The following is an 18,769-nucleotide window of genomic DNA, read 5'->3' on the forward strand; positions in this document are numbered from 1 at the left end:
GTGTTGAAGTCTCCTACTACTATTGTGGAGCTGTCTATCTCTCTTTTCAGTGCTGTTAGAGTTCATTTTATGTATTTCAGAGCCCTGTCATTGGGTGCAGAAATATTTATTATAGCTATGTCCTCCTGGTGTATTGACCCTTTAATCCTTATATAGTGCCCTTCCTTACCCTTTGTGGTGGATTTTACTTTAAAGTCTATTTTGTCAGAGATTAATGTTGCCACTCCTGCTCTTTTTTGAGTGTTGTTTGCTTGATATATTTTTTTCCATCCTTTGAGTTTTAATTTGTTTGTGTCTTTAAGTCTAACATGTGTTTTTTGTAGGCAGCAAATAGACAGATCATGTTTTTTTATTCAATCTGCCACTCTCTGTTTATTGGTGCATTTAGTCGATTTACATTCAGTGCAATTATTGATAGGTATGAGTTTAGTGCTGTCCTTTGGATGTCTTTTTTTGTGTGTTGTACACAGTTTTTCTTTGTTCCACTTAATTTTCTGTGCTGAGTTGTTTTTCTTTATGTATTTTCTTTTCATCTTTTTCATTGTTGATTTTGTGTTTGCTGAGTCTTTATATTTTTCTAGTTTTTTATTTTGACTTGTAGGATTGTTAGATTCCTTTGTGGTTACCTTAATATTTACCCCTATTTTTCTAAGTTTATACCAGTCTTTTATTTCTTTATATCACCTTGACTTCCTCTCCATAAGCAAAGTCTATGTCTACCTTTTTTAAGTCCCTCTTTTCTGTTTCAATGTTGTCCTCTTTTACATATTGACATCTGTTTCCCTATTTTCAGTGTTTTAGCTTTGATTTACTTTTGTGACTTCCCTATTTGGGTTGACATCTGGTTGTGCTGTCCTTTGTTCTACTCTTGGGTTGTTAGCTGATGTTACTGATTTTCTAACCGGAGGACTCCCTTTAGCATTTCTTGTAATTTTGGTTTGGTTTTTGCAAATTCCCTAAACTTCTGTTCATCTGGAAATGCCTTAATTTCACCATCGTATTTGAAAGATAGTTTTGCTGAATATATAATTCTTAGATGTCAGTTTTTTTCCTTCAGGGCTTTACATATGTCATCCCATTGCCTTCTTGGCTGCATGGTGTCTGCTGAGTAGTCTGAGCTTATTCTTATTGACTCTCCTTTGTAGATGACTTATCATTTATCCCTATCCACTCTTAAAATTCTCTATCTTTGGTTTTGGCAAGTCTGATTATAATATGTCTTGGTGACTTTCTTTTGGGATCTACCTTATGCGGGGTTCGATGAGCATGTTGAATAGATATCTTGTCATCTTTACGATATCAGGGAAGTTTTCTGCCAACAAATCTTCAACAATTCTGGATGTATTTTCTGCTATCCCCCCTATTCTGGTACTCCAATCACTCATAGGTTATTCCTCTTGATAGAGTCCCACATAATTCTTAGGGTTTCTTCATTTTTTTAAATCCCTTTTATCTGATTTTTCCTCAAATAAGTTCGTGTCAAGTGCTTTGTCTTCACTCTCACTAATTCTGACTTCCATTGCCTCAATTCTGTTCCTATGACTTTCTATTGAGTTGTCTAATTCTGAAATTTTATTGTCAATCTTCTGGATTTCTGATTGCTGTCTCTCTATGGATTCTTGCAGCCTGTTAAATTTGTCCTTATGCTTTTCTCTCATCTTTTTAATTTCCTCTATTGCATGTTCTGTGTTTTGCTTAATTTCCTTCCTAATTTCTTGAAGAGTTCTGTATATTAATCTTTTATATTCTGCCTCCGGTAATTCCAAGAAATTTTCCTCCTCTGGAAAATTTCTAGATTCTTTATTTTGGGAGCTTGCTGAAGCCATCATGAATTGCCTGTTTATGTGATTTGATATTGACTGTTGTCTCTGAGCCATCAATAAGTTATTATATTTATTTATTTTATGTTTGCTTACCGTGTCCTAGCTCCTTGTTTTGTTTTGATATGCCCAAATAGGCTTCTTGTATCAGCCAGTTTGATTCTTAGCACCTTTGAAGCTCTAATGTCCTGTCACCAGGTGGTTAGATCTGTTACTAGGTATGTGAGCTCAGGAGTCTGCCCACTCCTCCTGTATGGATTCAGCTACGGTGCCCAGGTAGATAGCCACCAAGTGTGTGGTATAGGCTCTCACCTACAGCCCTAGACAGGCATGGGTGATTGGTGTAGGCACAGGCATCTGGCTGCAACAGGGGGACACACTCTGAGCAAGGCAAGGGGCTGATGGCCACCCTGAGTGTCCAGGAGGAAGGCATGTCCCATTTGCCTAGAGCATATAGGTGGGTGGGTTTTGCAGCTAGACTATGAGGACCTAATTCTGTTGGCTGTAAGGACTAGGGGGCACCTCTTATTCTTGGGCCCCTATCGCAGGTGGCCAGGTGGCATGGGGGGAGCCACCAGTCCTCAGGCCCCTGATATGGGTAGGTGAAGACCCTGCTTAATAGGCAGAGCAGTGTCAAATGTCAAGAACCTGCCACTTCACTGCTGAAACAGTTCAAGTTAGACTTCAGGTATATCCCTGTTGCATTGTGATAATGAGGGCCTACATTGTTGAAATGTGCCCACAAGTCTCTGCAGGGGGAAAGGCACTCAACGTCCCTGGATCCCTTATGCCTGTGCCTAGGCAAAGGACCTGTGCCTACCCTGGGTTCCTGGCTTAGGGGAGTCAGCAGTTTATTTTTCCTGCTCTTTGTTAATTTGTTCACTCTCCAAGGCTAGGAGAATGGCTCAGGGCATGTGATGGATCGTACTTCCGGCCCAGGGGACTTGGTGATTGCTGAAGCCAGTCCAGGACTCAGTGCAGAGCAGGGAGCAGGGAGGTAAATGGGAGAGAAGTTTTTCCCTAAGGGGGGTGTTTTTGATCTGCGCAGTAGGTTGTATGCAAGTACTTATCTTTTGCTGATCTAGAGCTGCTTCTCACTGGTTCTGGGTGGCCAAGTAGACTCTCTGCAGCTGGGTCTCTCCCAGTGTGGAATACGGCTCCTGAGCACCGCTGCTTCCCTGCCTCACCAGTCACCCATGAGGTGATCAGGCCTGAAGGGCTCAGGCTCTTGCGGGGTCAGGTCTGGCAACTCCTTGTTGCTTCTGAACAGTCTCTCCATCCCCTGCCACTCAGTCCAGTTCCTCAACTTTGCCTTAGATGTTCAGGGCTCCTAGACTGTCATATATGATTGATTCACTTGTTTTTTTGGGTCTTTGTTGTAAGAGAGTCCACGGGAAGTGTCTAACTACTCCGCCACCTTGTCTTTTTTACTTTATTTTTTATGTAAACCCTCCAATGCAATAGTTATGAACCTTTTTAAGATCATAGATATGTATAAGTATTTTGATAAAAGTTATGAACAGTCTGCCCAGAAACATACACAAAATCCCATGTTTACAAAGCTATGAAAATAATTTCAAAGTTAAGATTAAGAACTCCTGCTTTAATACCTACTTCCAGTTTTACCTATATTATTCAAGCACCAATACAAATGTACCACCCCATTTTAGCCGCATTGGTATCTGATCTATTCCTAAAACCTAAGCTACTCTGTATCTTTCACCTTCAACTTTTTGGTTTCTTCAATATGACTCACTCACTCATTCATTGTTTATTAATTAAGCATTTACTGTACTCCTGTTACATGCCTGATATTGTATGACATACTGAGGCTACAAAGGTAAATAAGACTCAATCTTTGCCTTCAAGGGGCTGTCAGCCTCCTCAGGAAGATACATATGTAAACAAATAATTTATATACAGTGTGATAAGTGCTATGATAAAGGCATGTGTAGGTAGGATGCACAAAAAAATAATTTAAAAAAAAAGGAATGGGAAAGTTTCCTGAAGGATGTGAGGCCTACCCAGTATTTTCAGAACCAGCATAAACTATCAAGCCAATGAAAGTCTGCCGGTGAGGTGGACAGAGAAGAAGATGAAGGAGATATAAGGACAGAGCATTCCAGATGGAGAGAACAATATAAAGAATTGTTAAATATTTAAAAAATAATGGTATTACTCTCAATAACAACATAAACACTCACTTAAAACCAATATTAAAATAAATATCTACTTCTCTCTAAAAAAGCATGTAATATTATTCATTTATTTATTTTGGATTCTCACCTACTATCCAGAACTGGAACGGTACTGTTGCTCTGTACATTATAAATTGCAATTGAGCCATTGTAATAAGCAACTGCTAAAAGGTGAGGTGATCCAACAGAAAAATCCACAGCAGTAACTCCATGTAGACTCTGATATATACGTTCTGGCCACTGAATAAAAAGAAAAAAATTTTTTCGTTTTAAACTTCTTTTTATAGGTCACAGTAAGGGAGTTGATTATTAATCCATCTGTAATGGGAATACAGTGAAGAATTTTAAGTAGGAGTTTAATATGACTTGATTTATGCTTTTAAAAAAATCACTCTGGATGCTATGTAGAGAACAGAGTATAGTGGGCAAAAATTGAGGCAGAATGATCCATTAACTGTTGCAGTAGTCTAGGTAGGATAAGATCGATCGTGGCTGAGACAAGGTTGGTGGCAGTGGGGATGTGAGAAAGGCTCATCTACATTCAGTTACTCCTATCTAACTTCCAGTAGATTGGAATAATACCTCAATTTCCTTTACTTCATAAAACCATGGCTCCTCCGAGCTCAACAGCTTTAAGAAATACAGCATGGACTTCTACAATAATTATCAAATTTTGGTAATCGTTCAGTAAGATTAGTATGATCTTCACGGATCTGTCTTCTTATAGAAACAAATAATGGGCCCCAAACAAATCATCTAATAGATGATACTGCCTTCCAATATCTGTTTCATATGTTTGGATTATGTAATCATTTCTAAACAATGGGTAGAAGTTCCAAAACTCTCTAATATACTCTGTTCTACAAATCTGTCAAGAGTGTGTGTGTGTGTGTGTGTGTGTGTGTGTGTGTGTGTGTGTCTGTGTCTCCTTTTAATTTCGAATGTAAATCCTTTCCTGTTTCTAACCACCTACGTGGGGCAAGGAGACAAGCTACTGATGATGGATCTAATGTCAATACTTCCACATGTTTAAAACTGCTTCTTCCATTCTTTCATGCTATATAAACCCAACTTACTAACATACTGGAGCTATTTATAAAAACTTTAATAATTTTCGTATGCTCTTCTGGCCCTTCTCTGTTTTCCACTTTACATTTAGTTGTGGATTAAAACTAAATGTAAAGCTGAAAAGTAACAGATTGACCCATGTTGTTTAGCAAAAAAGATGACTGTGATTCTTATCATTCTTCTTGAAAAATGCATGGCAGTAAGACAGTTATATTAATTTATTTTATATCTGCTGAAGATAGCAGAGATCAGGTGATAAGGAAATACTCATATATTTAAGAAGCAACCCAGTAGTAAAAGACACATGTAATTTTCAAAGGATTTTCATTTGCAAATTTATTCTTCTTTATAATTAGCTGTGATTAACCATAATTGTTCAGCTCTGCATCATCAGATATAATAGCACAGTCAATGCTCAATAAATATTTATTAAATGAATTTGTGAATGAATTTCCTTTACCCTATGTTAACAAGAACAAATTTTAATTATTATGAATATAAACCAAAGAAAATAAAGAACAAAAGTCTTGATTGATAAAATTCTCTTGATTTTAATTTATCACATACAACTACATATAATCTAAGAGAATTATGTCAACATTTAATTAATTGAATAAAAACAGGTCTTATTCTTGTTTGGATTACCATGGGATTTTTTAGAGACCAGCAGCAAGCCAATCCTCTTTTTTGCTCTTTAAATCCAAAGTGCCCATAGCCAACAGCCACAAGGTCCTGAAAACCAAAAAAAAAAAAAATACATTTAAAATAAGATAGCATAAAAAATGCTGGCAAATGTATAAAGATCTACATTGAACAACTGTGTTATAATTTTCAATTAAGAGGAAGAAAATACCAGTATGTTATCTATTTTTACTCTACATTTCCATCTTCCTAAGCAAAATAATAATAATAATCAGTATGATGCTTCTCACCTTTCAGACTAAAGAATAAGCATCTAAAAAGAATCAACTGCTAACAAGTTCTTTCAACATGTTGAGGTAATTTCCAAGATTATATTATGGTATTACAATATCTTTTGAATTTTTGAGGATGACCTAATCATTTCAAATGTAAAATAAAAGACACTTAAGTTAAAGGCAGGTCATTTCAAGAAATGCATTTATAAGTACACATAGACAAAAGTTTAATGATTGACCAAACTCAGCCTCTGCTTTGTTATCAGAACACCTTTATGAAAATTCATCATATTTTCTTGCCACCACCCTACTTTCAGGCCAACGTCATTTCTCAGTCATTCCCTCTGTCTTAAAATACTCTTCACTAGACTTCCTACCTCAACATTAACAGATTCCTATTCCTCTCTTCTAGACTCAGCATAGGCACCACTTCCTCTGAGAAGCCTTCAAGAGCCTCTCTTTTGTTACCACAGCGCTATTTATTTTCCTTATCAGAGCACACAGCAAACTATTTTATAGACAGGGTCTATGTATGATTCAATTATTAGTGTATCTCTAGTGCTTAACAGAGTGATTGGCATAGAGTGAGCAGTCAATAAATATTTGTAGAATGAATTAATAAATATTATAAATACCATCTATCAGGTGTTTTTATCTTCTTTCAAAATTATTTAATTTCAATCTCAAAGCAAAGTATTAATTTTAAAAATGCTAGTATGTTCAGTTTATGAAAAGGTTTCATCTACCTTCATTTACAGACTGTTAGTATTGATTTATTAAATCTCACTTATCTATAAAATGTTGCCAAATATAGTTTCATAAAGACAAATTCATACTAAAATTACTTTCTTTTATTCAAAAATAATCACACATAATTAAAATAATGTGTTATTTAGGTTTCAAGAAAGATCATTATAAACTTTCTGTTGTTTAATAACCACAACAACAATAAAGTGTGACTATAAAAAATAAGGCTAATTCTTAAACATACACACTACAGATTAAACAAATTAGTTTTAACTTCTTTAAAAATATACTAAATATTTCAAAATATTTTTTAAAATGTTACCATTACACATAAGCTTTTTGGAATCGCTAACTGGGAAATGTCTTCAGATATTTATAAACCCCAGGAGAAAAACCAGTCTCATTCTATAATCATCTTGTTTTTAAAAGCAAACATACCATCTCCCCGCTTCAGGACTCACCTAACTTGCCTCAAGATGACTTTTGTCTGTGCAGTAATTAAGAGCAAAAACTTGGGAGCCAGATATCTGCATTTGAATTCTGGATGTTTCACTTACCAGTTGTGTCATTTTGGGCAAGTTATTTATCCTTTATGGGCTTCTGTCAACATAATGGAGAAAATAATAGTACTGACCTCATAGGGTTGTTGTGATTAGTTGGCATCAAGTTGGCTCTGACTCATGGTGGCTTTATGTAGAACAGAATGAAACACTGCCCAGTCCTGCACCATCGTCATGATCATTGGTAGCTTTGAAGGTTGTGTATACAGTAAGTGCTATTTAAGTATTTGCTGCTATTAGTGGTAACAGTATTTTAGGAACCTCACAATTATTTTACACATTTGCAGGGGCAATGAATTAAGTATATACTTCAGAATATGAATACTTCGGGGAGAATACAAATTTGGGTGTATCAGGTTTTGCTGTGTTAAAATGAATCAGCCATATATTATCTATTTCATTTTTCAATATCTGCCATGAATTTAGAGAAGTCCATATCCCAAGTACATCCTAAAATAATAATGGGATGTTTATATACTAAAGGAGAAAATATTATTTTATAACTATTTTCATGTTCCTTTTTTTTGAAAGATAACCTTATTTTAAGATACATTTTAAAACCAGGGGTTATGTTGATTTAAATCCTTTGCCCAATTATCTGAGAAAAAGAATTCTTCATTAAAACCTGACAGTTGCCCTGAAATGCTAGAGACAGAATTTTTTTTTTTAATGTTTGATAACTTACTGGGTTTGCTTTATTCCAGGCAAGGCTGCTCACATTTAGACCTTTGGTTAAGTCGCAGGAAAATGACCAAAGTCTTTCCAGATTGGCTGGAATTGTTGATTGTTCTGCACCTATTTCGATTTCTTCTTCTTCATCCTTCTTAACTTCCTCCTCTACCTCTTCAAGTTCTTCACCTGGTAACAAGTCTTCAGGTTCTTCAGGTTCAGGTTCTAAAACAAAATTAAATAAAAAGATCATTGTGCACTAGTAAAGTGATAGTTTTGACTCATATTCTAATGCCTCAGTAGAACTGCTAAAAACACATATCTGCCCTAATAAAAAGTGATAAATTTGTTTTTATTTTATTAAACTCAAAAAAATATTAGACAGGCTACTAAAAGAATTGAGGGAAGTGGTGGTTCAGTGGTAGAATTTTCATCTTCCATGTGGGAAACAAGAGTTTGATTCCCAGCCAATGCACCTCACTTGTCTGTCAGTAGAAACTTGTGTGTTACTGTAATGCTGAACAGATTTTCGTGGAGCTTCCAGACTAAGGTAGACTAGGAAGAACGGCCTGGTGATCTACTCCCAAAAATCAGCCAGTGAAAGCCCTATGGATCACAACAGTGTGAGCCAGCTGTGCACGGGGTATCCATGAACTGGGGGCCGACTTGATGGCAGCTAACAACAACAACAAACAAAAAAGAATTACAAATGAAATAATCAAAAAGCATTTTAAGCATATATATTTTCTTAAACAATTAGATATCATGTAGAGATTTTAGTGGTAACCTTTTTTGGTTAGCAGCCTGAGCGCTTAACCACTGCACCACTAGGGCCTCATTTTTGATAATTTTGTGAACACTGTGACACACTTATCAAAAACTTAGAAAAATTAACATATGCATATAACCTAAAATTCTGCACATGATTTCAGGAGGTTCACTGAACCTATAAAGCTGGTCATGAACCACAACAAAGATTGCCTATGTAGAAAATACAAGCAAATCTACAAAAAAGCTACTAGAACTAGTAAGTTTAGCATAGTTGCTCAATATACAAAAATCAACTGTATTTTTATATATACTAGGAATGAATAATCAAAAATTTAAATTTAAAAATAACACCATTTACAATATCACCAGAAAATATGAAATAGGGATAAATCTGACAAAAAATATGAAAGATCTGAACATTGAAACTATGAGAGAAATTTAAGAAGACCTAAATAAACGTAAGGTAAACAGATTCATGGGTGGAAAGACTCAATATTATTAACTTGACAATTCTCTTCAAATTGATCTATAGAGTCAATAAAATCTCAACCAAAATCCCAGCAGTCTTTTTTTTTTTGTAGAAATTGACGAACTTATTCCAAAATTCATGTGGATATTTAAAACAATCACGAATAGCCAAAACAACATTGATAAAGAACATAGTTGAAGGACTCACTCTACCTGATCCTAAGACTTGTTATAAAGCTATAGATATCAGGACGGTGTGCTACTGACATAAAGATAAACAAGTAGATTAATGGAACAGAATAGAGTCCAGAAATAGACCCATGCATATATGGTGAACTGACTTTTTATTAAGATGCAAAGGCAGTTCAGTGGAGGAAAAATATCATCTCTTCAACAAATGGTGCTAGAAAAATTGGATATCCATAAGTAAAAATGTAAACTTGGATCCATACCTTGCACCATATATAAAAATGAACTCAAAGTGGATCACATACCTAAATGTAAAACATAACACTATTAAACTCCTAGAGGAAAACATAGAAGAAAACGTTTGTGACCTTGAGTTAGGTCTTAAATAATACAACACCAAAAGCACAAGTCATTTAAAAAAAAAAGACAAACTGGACTTCATCAAAATTTTAAACTTCTTTTTCAAAATGCATACGTTAAACTTCTGGTTTCAGCTCAGAGGTGTGAAGAGCTGAAAACAGCATAGTTCCCACCCTAACAACAAATAAATATTAGACGAACTGCAAATGACTGACTTCTCTTGAGCCCTCCAGAGAACTAAGATTCTTAAAGCAAACAAACTAAGCTGAAAAATGGAGAAAGAAAGGACACAAGCATTTGCCTACCAGTGGCGGATGCCACCAACTGTCATATAAACCAATAAGAAGATTCAGCTAGAAAATTTTAATGAACTGCTGAAGGCCAAGTGTAGACGACATGAGAATGTAAAGTCCCTGGAAGCTGCAGACATAAGAGTGTTAACTCACTCTTGCAGGATTTTGCTTGAGGAAACCTCCCCCCAGGGAAGATTAGAGAGAATGCTTAGAAAGCTTCCTACCTAGCGCTGGCTGCTGGAGGGAAGCAGCAGCCACAGCCCTATCTCTGCCTAGACAGATCACCACTTCAATTGCAAGAAAAAGGGCAACAAAGAATGTAGCCTAAGACTGATGGTAAAAACCCAGTGCAGACAGGTGAGGGTAACAATAATAATAACAACAAAAAATCTCTGCCCTTGGAGAACAGGCAGGAATACTTACTAGGACCAGAATTAGATCTGAAAGATGAACAAGAACATTAGTGAAGGCTACATCCTTGAGACCCAGGTTCAAAGTGTCCGCCTAAAACAAGTTTAATCAGAACATCAAATAATATCGCACTCCCCAGAATACATCACCACCATAACACAAGTAGAGTAAAAATAAGAATGAAATACAGCTGGTAGAATACAAGGGACAGATTCTTTAAAGAGAAGTCCAAAGGGAAGACCCAACACCAAGCAGGCAGACAGCCCCCAAAGTAAGAGGAGTACAGATATTTAGAAAAAACCTTCTGGAAAATTCCAAAAAAAAAAAAAAAAAATCCATTGAGTCAATTCTGACTCATAGCGACCCCAAAGGACAGGGCTGAATTTCCCCATAAGGTTTCCAAGGCTATAATCTTTTTTATCATGCTTTAGGTGAAAGTTTACAGCTCAAGTTAATTTCTCATACAAAAATTTATACATATATTGTTATGTGACATTAGTTGCAATCCCTATAATGTGACAGCACACTCCGCCTTTCCACCCTGGGTTTCTTGTGGCCATTCAACCAGTTCCTTTCCCCTTCTTCCTTCTCATCCTGCCTCCAGACAGGAGATGCCCATTTGGTCTTGTGTATCTGCTTGAACTAAGAAGCCCACTCTTCATGAGTATTATTTTATGTTTTATAGTCCAGTCTAATCTTGGTTTGAAGGGTGGGCTTCAGAAATGGTTTCAGTTCTGGGTTAACAGTGCCTAGGGGCCATGGCTTCGAGGGTTCCTCCAGTCTCACTCAGACCATTAAGTCTGGTCTTTTTACGTGAATTTGAGTTCTGCTCCACACTTTTCTCCCGCTCCGTCAAGGACTCTCTGTTGCGTTCCCTATCAGCGAGGTCACTGATGGTAGCCTGGCATCACTCTAGTTCTTCTGGTCTCAGGCTGATGGAGTCTCTGGTTTATGTGGACCTTTTGTCTCTTGAGCTAATATTTTCCTTGAGTCTTTGGTGTTCTTCATTCTCCTTTGCTCCAAGTGAGTTGGGACCAATTGATGCAACTTAGATGCCCGCTTAAAGGTTTTAAGACCCCAGGCACCACTCACCCAAGTGAGATGCAGAACATTTTCTTAATAAACTTTGTTATGCCAATTGACCTAGATGTCCCCTGAAACTATGGCCCCCAGACCCCAGCCCCAGCTACTCTGTCCCTCAAACTATTTGGTTGTGTTCAGTAAACTTCTTAGCTTTTGGTTTAGTCTAGTTGTGCTGACTTCCCCTCTACTGTGTGCTGTCCTTCCCTTCACCTAAGATGATTCTGGTCTACTATCTAGTTAGTGAATCCCCTCTCCCTCCCTCCCCACCCTCCTAACCATCAATGAATGTTTTCTTCTGCGTTTAAACCTTTTCTTGAATTCTTACAATAGTGATCTCATACAATATTTGTCCTTTCACAACTAATTTCACTTAGCATAATGCCCTCCTGATTCATCCATGTTGTGAGATGTTTTGCGAATTAATCATTGATCCTTATCCTTGCATAGTATTCCATTGTGTGTATGTACCGTAATTTGTTTATCCATTCATCTGTTGATGGGCACCTAGGTTGTTTCCATCTTTTTCCTACTGTGAGCAGTGCTGCAATGAACATGGGTGTGCATATATCTATTTGTGTGATGGCTCTTATTCCTCTAGGATATATTCCAAGGAGTGGGATTGCTGGATCATATGATACTTCTATTTCTAGCTTATTAAGGAAGTGCCAAATCAATTTCCAAAGTGGTTGTACCATTTTACATTCCCACCAGCAAAGCGTAAGTGTTCCAGTCTCTCCAACATTTATTATTTTGTGTGTTTTGGATTAGTGCCAGCCTTGTTGGGATGAGATGGTATCTCACTGTAGTTTTGATTTGCATTTCTCTAATGGCTAATGATGGTGAGCATTTCCTCATGTATCTGTTAGCTGTCTGAATATTTTCTTTGGTGAAGTATCTTTTCATATCCTTTGCCCATTTTTTAATTGGGTTACTTATCTTTTTGTTATTGACGTGTTGCAGTATCTTGTAAATTTTAGAGATTAGACCCTGATCAGATATGTCTTAGCCAAAAATTTTTCTCCCAGTCTGTAAGTTGTCTTTTTACTCTTTTGGTGAAGTCGTTTGATGAGCATAAGCATTTGATTTTTAGGAGCTCCCAGTTATCTACTTTCTCCTCTGGTATTTGTGTATTGTTAGTTATGGTTTGTATTCTGTTTATGCCAGGTATGAGGGCTCCTAGCATTGTCCCTATTTTTTCGTCCATCATCTTGATCATTTTAGATTTTATATTTAGGTTTTTGATCCATTTTGAGTTAGTTTTTGTACATGGTGTGAGGTATGGATCTTATTTCATTTTGTTGCAGATGGAGATCCAGTTATGCCAGCACCATTTGTTAAAGAGACTATCTTTTCCCCATTTAATGGACTTTGGGCCTTTGTCAGATATCAGCTGCTCATAGGTGGATGAATTTACATAGGATTCTCAATCCTGTCCATTGGTCTATGTATCTGTTGTTGTACCAGTACTAAGCTGTTTTGACTACTGCGGCAGTATAATAGTTTCTAAAATCAGGTAGTGTGTGGCCTCCCACTGTGTCCTCCTTCTTCAGTAATTCCTTACTTATCCAGGGCCTCTTCCCTTTCCATGTGAAGTTGGTGATTTGTTTCTCCATCTCATTAAAAAGTGTCATTGGAATTTGGATTCAGATTGCATTGTATCTGTAGATTGCTTTGGGTAGAATTGACATTTTCACAATTTTGAGTCTTCCAATCCATGAGCATGGTATGTTTTTCCATTTATGTAGGTTTCTTGTGCTAGTGTCTTGTAGTTTTCTACGTATAGGTCTTTCATGTCTCTAGTTAGGTTTATTCCTAAGTATTTTGTTTTCTTGGGGGCTATTGTAAATGGTATTGATTTGGTGAGGTCCTCTTCGAAGTTCTCTTTGTTGGTGTAGAGGAATCCAACTGATTTTTGTATGTTTATCTTGTACCCTGATACATTGCTGAAATCTTCTATTAGTTCCAGTAGTTTTCTTGTGGATTCTTTGGGGTTTTCTGTGTATAAGATCAATCATCTGCGAATAGGGGTACTTTTACTTCTTCCTTACCAATTTGGATGCCTTTTGTTTCTTTTCCTTGCCTTATTGCTCCGGCTAGGACATCCAACACAATGTTGAATAAGAGTGGTGATAAAGGGCATCCTTGTCTGGTTGCCGTTCTCAAGAGGAATGCTTTCAGACTCTCTCCATTTAGGATGATGCTGGCTGCTGTCTTTGTATAAATGCCCTTTATTATGTTGAGGAATTTCCCTTCTGTTCCTATTTTGCTGAGAGTTTTTACCATGAATTGGTGTTGGACTTTGTCAAATGCCTTTTCTGAATCAACTGCTAAGATCATGTGGTCCTTATCTTTTATTTATGTGATGGATTACATTGATTGTTTTTCTAATGTTGAAGCATCCCCACATACCTGGTATGAATCTCACTTGGTCATGATGAATTATTTTTTGATATGTTGTTGAATTCTATTGACTAGAATTCTGTTGAGGATTTTTGCATCTATGTCCATGAGGGATATTTGTCTGTAATTTTCTTTATTTGTGGTGTCTTTACCTGGCTTTGGTATCAGGGTTATGCTGGCTTCACAGATTGAGTTCAGGAGTATTCCATCCTTTTCTATGCTCTGAAATACCTTCAGTAGTAGTGGTATTAACTCTTCCTTGAAAGTTTGGTAGAATTCTCCAGTGAAGCCATAAGGGCCAGGGATTTTTTTTTGTTGTTGGTATCTTTTTATTACTTCTTCAATCTCTTCTTTTGTTATAGGTTTATTTAGTTGTTCTACCTCAATGTGTGTTTAGGTAGGTAGTGTGTTTCTAGAAATTTGTCCATTTCCTCTAAGTTTTCAAATTTGTTGGAGTACAATTTTTCATAGTGTTCTGTTATGATCCTTTTAATTTCATTTGGGTCTGCTGTGATATCACCCATCTCATTCCTTAACTGGGTCATTTGCTTCCTCTCCTGTTTTTCTTTTGTCAGTTTGGCCATTGGTTTCCAAATTTTTTTGCCCTTTTCAATGAACCAGCTTTTGGTCTAATTGATTCTTTCCATTGTTTTTCTATTTTCTACTTCATTTATTTCTGCTTTAATTTTTATTATTTCCTTTCTTCTGGTGCCCCAGGGCTCCTTTTGCTGCTCTCTTTCTATTTGTTCGAGTTGCAGGGTTCATGTTTTGATTTTGACCCTTTCTTCATTTTGGATGTGTGCTTTCATTGCTATAAATTGACCTCTGAGCACTGCTTTTGCTGTGACCCAAAGGTTCTGGTAAGATATGTTTTCATTCTCATTTGATTCTATGAATTTCTTTATTCTGTCCTTGATTTCTTCTATAACCCAGTAGTTTTTGAGCAAGGTGTTGTTCAGTTTCCATGTTTTTTTTTTCCCCCTAGCCTTTTCTGTTATTGATTTCTACTTTTATGGCTTTATGGTCAGAAAAGATGCTTTGTAATATTTCAGTGTTTTGAATTCTGTTAAGGCTTGCTTTGTGGCTTTGCTATGTTGTCTATTCTGGAGAATGTTCCATGTGCATTGGAAAAGAAAGTATTCTTGGCTGCTGTTGGGTGGAGTGTTCTATATATGTCTATAAGGTCAAGTTGGTTGATTGTGGCATTTAGATCTTTCATGTCTTTATTGAGCTTCTTTCTAGATGTTCTTCCTTCACCAAAAGTGGCGTGTTAAAGTATATAAATAGTACTAGGAGTACTATATTGTGGAACTATCTATTTCTCTTTTCAATGCTGTTAGCATTTGTTTTATGTATTTTGGAGCCCTGTCATTGGGTGTATATATATTTATTATGGTTACGTCTATCTGGACCCTTTAATCATTATATAGTGTCCTTCTTACCCTCTGTGGAGGATTTTACTTTAAAGTTTATTTTGTCAGAGATTAATATTGCCACTCCTGCTCTTTTTTGAGTGTTGTTTGCTTGAGATATTTTTTTGTATCCTTTGAGTTTTAGTTTGTTTGTGTCTTTGAGTCTAAGGTGTACCTCTTGTAGGCAGCACATAGATTGATCGTGGTTTTTGATCAATTCTGCCACTCTCTGCCCCTTATTGATGCATTTAGTTCATTTACATTCAGTGTAATTATTGATAAGTTTGAGTTTAGTGCTGGCATTTTGATTTTTTTTTGTGGTGTTGACAGTTTCTTTGTTCCACTTAATTTTCTGTGCTGAGCCATTTTTCTTTATATATTTTCTTTTCATCTTTTTCATTATTATTGATTTTGTATTTGCTGAGTCTCTATGTTTTTCTTCTTTTTTATTTTAATGGGTAGATATGTTAGTTTCCTTTGTGGTTACCTTAAAATTTACCTCTATTTTTATAATTTTATCCAATCTCTTATTTCTTGATATGGCCTGAACTTCCTCGCAATATGAAAGTTCTATGACTACACTATTTAGTCCCTCTTTTTTAATGTGGTCATCTTTTACATATTGATGTCACTGTTTCCCTATTTTCAGTGTTTTAGCTTTGACTTATTTTTGTGACTTCCCTATCTGGGTTGATATCTGGTTATTCTGTCCTGTGTTCTAGTCTTGGGTTGTTATTTGATACTGTTGGCTCTCTAACCAAAGGACTCCCTTTAATATTTCTTGTAATTTTGGTTTAGTTTTTACAAATTCTCTTAACTTCTGTTTATCTGGAAATACCCTACTTTCACCTTTACATTTGAGAGACAGTTTTGCTGGATATATAATCCTTGGCTGGCAATTTTTTTCCTTCAAGGTTTTATATATGTCATCCCATTGCCTTCTTGCCTGCATAGTTTCTGCTGAGTAGTCAGAGCTTAGTCTTATTGACTCTCCTTTGTAAGTGACTTTTTTGTTTATCCTTAGCCGCTCTTAAAATTCTCTCTTTATCTTTGTTTTTGACAAGCTTGATTATAATATGTCTTGGTGACTTTCTTTTGGGAACTACCCTGTGTGGGGTTTGATGAGATTCTTGGATAGATATCTTCTTGTCTTTCACGATATCAAGGAAGTTTTCAGCCAGCAAATATTTACCAATTCTCTCTGTATTTTCTGTTATCCCCCCTTGTTCTGGTTGGTACTCCAATCACTCATAGGTTATTCCTCTTGATTAGTGTCCCACATAATTATTAGGGTTTCTGCATTTTCTAAAATTCTTTTATCTGATTTTTCCTCATATAAATTGGTGTCAAGTGCTTTATCTTCAATCTCCCTAATTCTGACTTCCACTGCCTCAATTCTGCTATTAGGTGTCTAATTCTGAAATTTTATTGTTAATCTTTTGGATTTCTATTTGCTGTCTCCCTACAGATTCTAGCAGCCTCTTAAATTTGTCATTCTGATCTTGTAGAGCTTTTCTGAATTCCTCTATTTCTTTGTCTGTATGTTCTTCGGCTTGGTCTGAGTTTTGCCTGATCTCCTTCCTGATCTCCTGAAGGGCTCGGTATATTGATATTTTGAATTCTTCCCCTGGATGTATCCTGGTTCTTTGTTTTGGTTGTTCGCTGGAGCCATCTTGATCTGCCTCTTTATGTGATTTGATATTGACTATTGTCTTTGAGCCATCAGTACATTATTATATTTATTTATTGTATGTTTGCTTACTATGTCCTAGCTTTTTGTTTTGGTTTGTTTTCATATGCCCAAATAGGCTGGGTGTGTGAGCTACTTTGGTTATTGGCATCTTTGAAGCTCTCACATCCTGTCACCAGGTGGTTAGAGCTGCTACGAGGTATGTGAGCCCAGGAGTCCTTTTACTTTTCTTGCATGGATTCAGCTCAGTTGTCCAGGTCATTGGTCACTGAGTGTATGACCCAGGCTCTCACCTACAGTTCTACATGGGCAGGTCTACATAGGGGTGACTGGAGCAGGCACAGGTATCTGGCTGTAGTAAAGGGCTATGTGCTAAGCAAGGTAGGGGGCTGATGGCTGCCCCTGAGTGCTTAGGTAGAAGGCATGTCCCTGTCCCTTAGAGTGCGTAGGTGGGTGGGTTTTGCAGCCGGACTTTAGGCACTCATGCTGTTGGCTGTATGGACTGGGAGGCACCACTTATTCTCAGACCCCTGTCATGGGTGGCTAGGTGGAATGGGTGAAGCCGCCAGTCCTCAGGCCCCTGATGTGGGTGGGTGAGGACCCTGCTTAATGAGCAGGGCAGTGTCAAATATCACAAATCTGCCACTCCCTTTTGGCTGCTGCGGTTGAAAATAGGCTTAGGTATATACCCTGTTATTTTATGCTAATGCAGGCCTATGCTGTTGAATGGGGACTACACAGTTCTAGGCAGGGTGAAAGGTGTTCCAAGTTCATAGACCCCTTATGCCTGTGCCTAGGCAAAGGGGCTCTGCCTGCCCTGAGTTCGCATCTTATGGGGCACGATGACTTTTTTAAAGCTGGGAGACTGGTTTGGGCGCAGTTAGTCCTGAGTACCTGGCTTAGGGGAGCTGGCGGTTTTTTTGTTTGTTTGTTTTTTCCCTAAAGCTAGAAGATAGTTCCTATTTCCAGCTTAGGGGGTGTGGCAATTGTTGAATCCTGCCAGACTGGTAACGGAGCAGAGTGGGAAGAGGGAAAGGTGAGGCGAAAAGAGGCACTTCTCCACTACAAAAGTCTCAAATGGGTAGGGGTTATTTTAATCTTGCACAGTAAGTTAGACACTTGCACTTAACTTTCGCAGATCCGGCACCACTTCCTCCTGGCTCCGGAGGTTTATGCAGACTCTCCACTGCCCAGTCTCTCCCAGCTTGGTAAAATCAATCCTGATCACTACTGCTTGCCTCAGCCCATGTGTGCTGGCTCAAGTTTGCCACTTCTTTGCTGCTTCTGAACTGTCTCTCCCTTCCCCTGTGCCTCAATCCAACTCCTCTACTTTGTCTTTGATGTTCAGGGCTCCTAGATTGTCACATATAATCAGTTCACTTGTTTTTTTAGGTCTTGGTTGTAAGAGGGACCACAGGAAGCATCTAACTATTCCACCATCTTGGCCCCCTCCCAAAGGCTGTAATCTTTACATAAGCAGACTGCCACATCTTTCTCCCATGGAGTGGCTGATGAGTTTGAATTGTCAACCTTTTAGTTGGCAGCTGAGAGCTTAACCACTATACCACCAGGGCAACATAAACACAAAGTATTCCTAGAACAATTTGAACTCTCTGTTGTACTGAGGGTAACAGTGTCTTGGATTGAATCATGTCCCCCCAAAATATCTGTCAAATTGGCTAGGCCATGATTCCCAGTATTGTGTGACTGTCC

General features: G+C 37.4%; 1 protein-coding gene across 1 annotated transcript in view; it reads right to left on the bottom strand.

Moving 5' to 3' along the window:
• Window positions 1-18,769, bottom strand: part of DNAI4 (dynein axonemal intermediate chain 4) — a 118,523-nt gene that overhangs the window by 25,167 nt on the left and 74,587 nt on the right. The window contains exons 9-11 of the mRNA XM_023730385.1: window positions 7,996-8,204; window positions 5,732-5,818; window positions 4,107-4,258 (exon numbers count right to left, since the gene is read on the bottom strand). Coding sequence (XP_023586153.1) covers window positions 4,107-4,258; window positions 5,732-5,818; window positions 7,996-8,204 — 448 coding nt within the window. The remainder of the gene's footprint in view (window positions 1-4,106; window positions 4,259-5,731; window positions 5,819-7,995; window positions 8,205-18,769) is intronic.

This window comes from Trichechus manatus, unplaced genomic scaffold (assembly GCF_000243295.1).
Source record: "Trichechus manatus latirostris isolate Lorelei unplaced genomic scaffold, TriManLat1.0 scaffold00003, whole genome shotgun sequence".
Classification (NCBI taxonomy): Eukaryota; Metazoa; Chordata; class Mammalia; order Sirenia; family Trichechidae; genus Trichechus; species Trichechus manatus.